This window comes from Erpetoichthys calabaricus, chromosome 11 (genome assembly GCF_900747795.2).
Source record: "Erpetoichthys calabaricus chromosome 11, fErpCal1.3, whole genome shotgun sequence".
In the NCBI taxonomy this organism is placed as follows: domain Eukaryota; kingdom Metazoa; phylum Chordata; class Cladistia; order Polypteriformes; family Polypteridae; genus Erpetoichthys; species Erpetoichthys calabaricus.
In genome coordinates this window covers 127283450-127286721 of record NC_041404.2, presented here as the reverse complement: position 1 = coordinate 127286721, position 3272 = coordinate 127283450, and the positions used below count along the sequence as shown (strand labels likewise).

The window sequence follows — 3272 nt, the reverse complement described above, 5'->3', positions numbered from 1 at the left end:
TTGCTGTAGGTTATGCTACTACTGAAACAAGGCAATGCTGCTAGCACTATTCCTGTGATGGACTGACCAGCGGCACGGCATTCTCGTCAGTTCAGAACCTAAATCTACCTTTGATTTTTTTTAAGCAAATTGACTGTTACAGTTCATGCAGCAGGCATTGACTCCTACCTGAGACCCAAGGCTGTCTCTGATACTCAAAGAGATACATTTCCTGCCCAATGTCTGAGGGCTGAACCCTAGGCCATACTTTCAATATGTCAGCATGTTTTGGTTATTGTTTTCCTTAAAGAGTTAAGTTATGAGCACACATAACAACAAATCCTGCATCTCTGAAAGAAGCAGCAGAAAACTAAAGAGCAATGAAAAGCTTTCAAAGTTTGTGCATTGTCACCTTTATAAAATCACCACTTAGGCAGATGGACTGGATAGATAGATAGATAGATAGATAGATAGATAGATAGATAGATAGATAGATAGATAGATAGATAGATAGATAGATAGATAGATAGATAGATAGATAGATAGATAGATATGTAAGGCACTATATAATACAGATAGATAGATATGTAAGGCACTATATAATACAGATAGATAGATAGATAGATAGATAGATAGATAGATAGATAGATAGATAGATAGATAGATAGATAGATAGATAGTAATGTTCACCAGTATAATATTTCTGACTTGTGCCAATATTTATTTTAAAAAAATGTATTTTTTACAACATGTATGTGGGCTAACTTTAATGCCTGATTGTAAAATATTTGAAATCCTTCTTCTTATCCAGCCACGCCAGACAGATCCTGATCGTCCTCCTCTGCATATCCCTGCTTCCATTTGCTCTCTTTATGTATTTACTGAGCTTGTGATTTAATTTCTCCATTTTTCGTCTAAATAAATAACAATGACTCTGTTGGGCTATTGGTCTATGGCATGAGGCCACAGGTTACCCATCTTTTTATGTCAGAATCTTGTTATGTGAATTTTCTAGCTTCCTGCTGGTTTAAGCCTATTCAAACAACATCATAAATTAAAAATATTTTACATCACAAATGCTAAAGAGGCCATAGTGGCAGAATAAGTCCAAGTCCAGTCCAATGTCTGGTTGACTATTGGCTTAAAATCAGTGACAGGAGGCTTATGAAGATCCTGGCAGGATTTATAAAAGAATCCTACAAAGATTTGGCAGAACAAGAATGAAGCAAAAAATGTCCCTGCCATGAGCTGACTAGACTAGAGGCCACACTGAAGACTAAGGAGGTTAGGAGGCAGCACTCTGTCCAAATAATGGCTAGTCAGGGTGGCAAATTAGAGTGCTTAAATTGTCGCCATCTGTAGGACATTGGCAAGTCCTGTATGAGAGTAAAGGACAAAGGCTCCTTGAGATGCAAGGAGGCAGAATGTTTTGTAGGGAAGGACTGGCTAATCGGCTTAGCTGCCTCGGGGCGGACTAGACGGGACGCTTTCACTGTGTTTAATTAGGCCCCAGAGGGGCAGAGTCGTCTTTGTTTGTACTTTCATTCCACTCCTGGATGTGTGTTTGCATGACGTCACACAGCTACAGATTTAAAAGACTGTTTTTCACATGCATGTTTAAGGACTTCCATTTAGAAAAGGGAGACAGAAATAACTGGGATGGTCAGCTATATGAAACAAGCTGCCTGCCATTCCCTGTGCTATTAATTATCTAGGATTCTGCACCCCAGAATGGAACAGAGTGAGCTATGAAAATGAGCAATCATGTCCATGCCAGCAGTTATTTTTTTGATTAACATAACATTCTCAGGCATATTCAGGGTCGTGGGGGAGTACCAGAACTCATTCTAGCAGCACCAAACACAAAGTAGGAGCTTATCCTTGACAAGGCTCTAAGACACTGAAGTTTTAATAATTATCTCATCTCATGTCATGTTCTGAATCCACTTTTCCTGGTTAGGGCAACAGTGAAAGTAGGTCAAGACCAGACTTTCCTATCTCCAACTACAGATTCCATTCCTTTGTCCAGCGTGTCCTGAGTCTGCTGCAGGGTATTTACTCAGTTGGACATGCACGTAGCAGCTGTAAGGGGAGCTACCTAAGGAGGCATCCTAACAACATGCCCAAACCACCTCAACTGACTCCTCTCGATGTGGAGAAGCAGCGACTCTACCCTGGGACTCTCTCAAATTGCTGAGCTTCTCACCCTATCTCGGAGTTTCAGCCCACCCTGTGAAGAAACCTTGTTTCTGCTGTTTGTACTTGTGATCTTGTTCTTTCAGTCATTACCCACAGCTCATGACCATAAGCGAGGACAGGAATGTTGATTGAACGGTAAACTTAGGGTCTTAGACTCAGGTCCTGCTTCACCACCACGGACCAGTACGGCACCTGCAGAATGGCTACCTCTACGTCAATCAGCTTGTTCATCTCAAGTTCCCACTTTTTTGTTTTAAGAATTTTTTAACTCTGATAATATTTATTAAAAGCTCTAGTCAGCACAGTTATAAACCTAAAGAAAACACAACATCCCATCTCTCAATGAGGCAGAAATGTGACCAAAATAAAATCAAAAGATACACATTCAAGTATAAGAATAAATTTAAAAAAATAAAAGTAACGTTTAAAAGTGTTGCTTATGAGGGTGTAAATCCTAAAAGTTGTTCAATAGGTTTATATCTCCACTCATCAGCTTCCCATTCTTCTTCTAAACTTGTCAGTTTCTCCATAAGGGGCACTGGCTGATTGTGTTTAACTTGTTTTAGGGTTGATGTAACCTGGAAACTGAATACAGACTCACAGAAGAACCTGACCAAGCCATCTTCCATCATATCTCCGGCTCCTTTAGGATATGTAAGTAGAACCTTTTGAGGAGGAAGAAGTTCAGATGCACTGAAACCTGATCCTGTAACTGAGCTTCCACTAACACCACCAGCTGAAGAGGAAGATGATGAAGCTGCCATACTCTTCTTAATGCGTGAGTAGATAGATCCAGGAGCAGGATGTCTGTCACCATCAAACTTAATTTAACTTTTAAAAACAGTTCCCTACCTGGACACACTCACATCCTTGGCTGCACTCCGGTGTCTTGTCCATGATATCCACAAACAGGTGAGGTGACAAGACAGAGCCTTGAAGGAGCCCGACACGCACACAGTCAATGTGTTCAATTTGATTCTAAATATTCAGACATATCTCTCACTGCACTCATAATGAGAACGAATTGCATGCAGGAGTGGGCCTGTTACCCCACATTCCTGCAGCACCTTTCACAACACATGGCAAGTGGCAAG

At 40.6% G+C, this 3272-nt stretch overlaps 1 protein-coding gene across 1 annotated transcript; it reads right to left on the bottom strand.

Moving 5' to 3' along the window:
* Positions 1–2615: 2615 nt before the first annotated feature.
* LOC114660071 (anaphase-promoting complex subunit 16-like) lies at positions 2616–3015 on the bottom strand. Its single transcript, XM_051933620.1, has one exon. It carries the CDS (start codon positions 2940–2942, stop codon positions 2616–2618), a length of 327 nt encoding a protein of 108 aa, XP_051789580.1. The 5' UTR covers positions 2943–3015.
* Between the last annotated feature and the right edge of the window lie 257 nt (positions 3016–3272).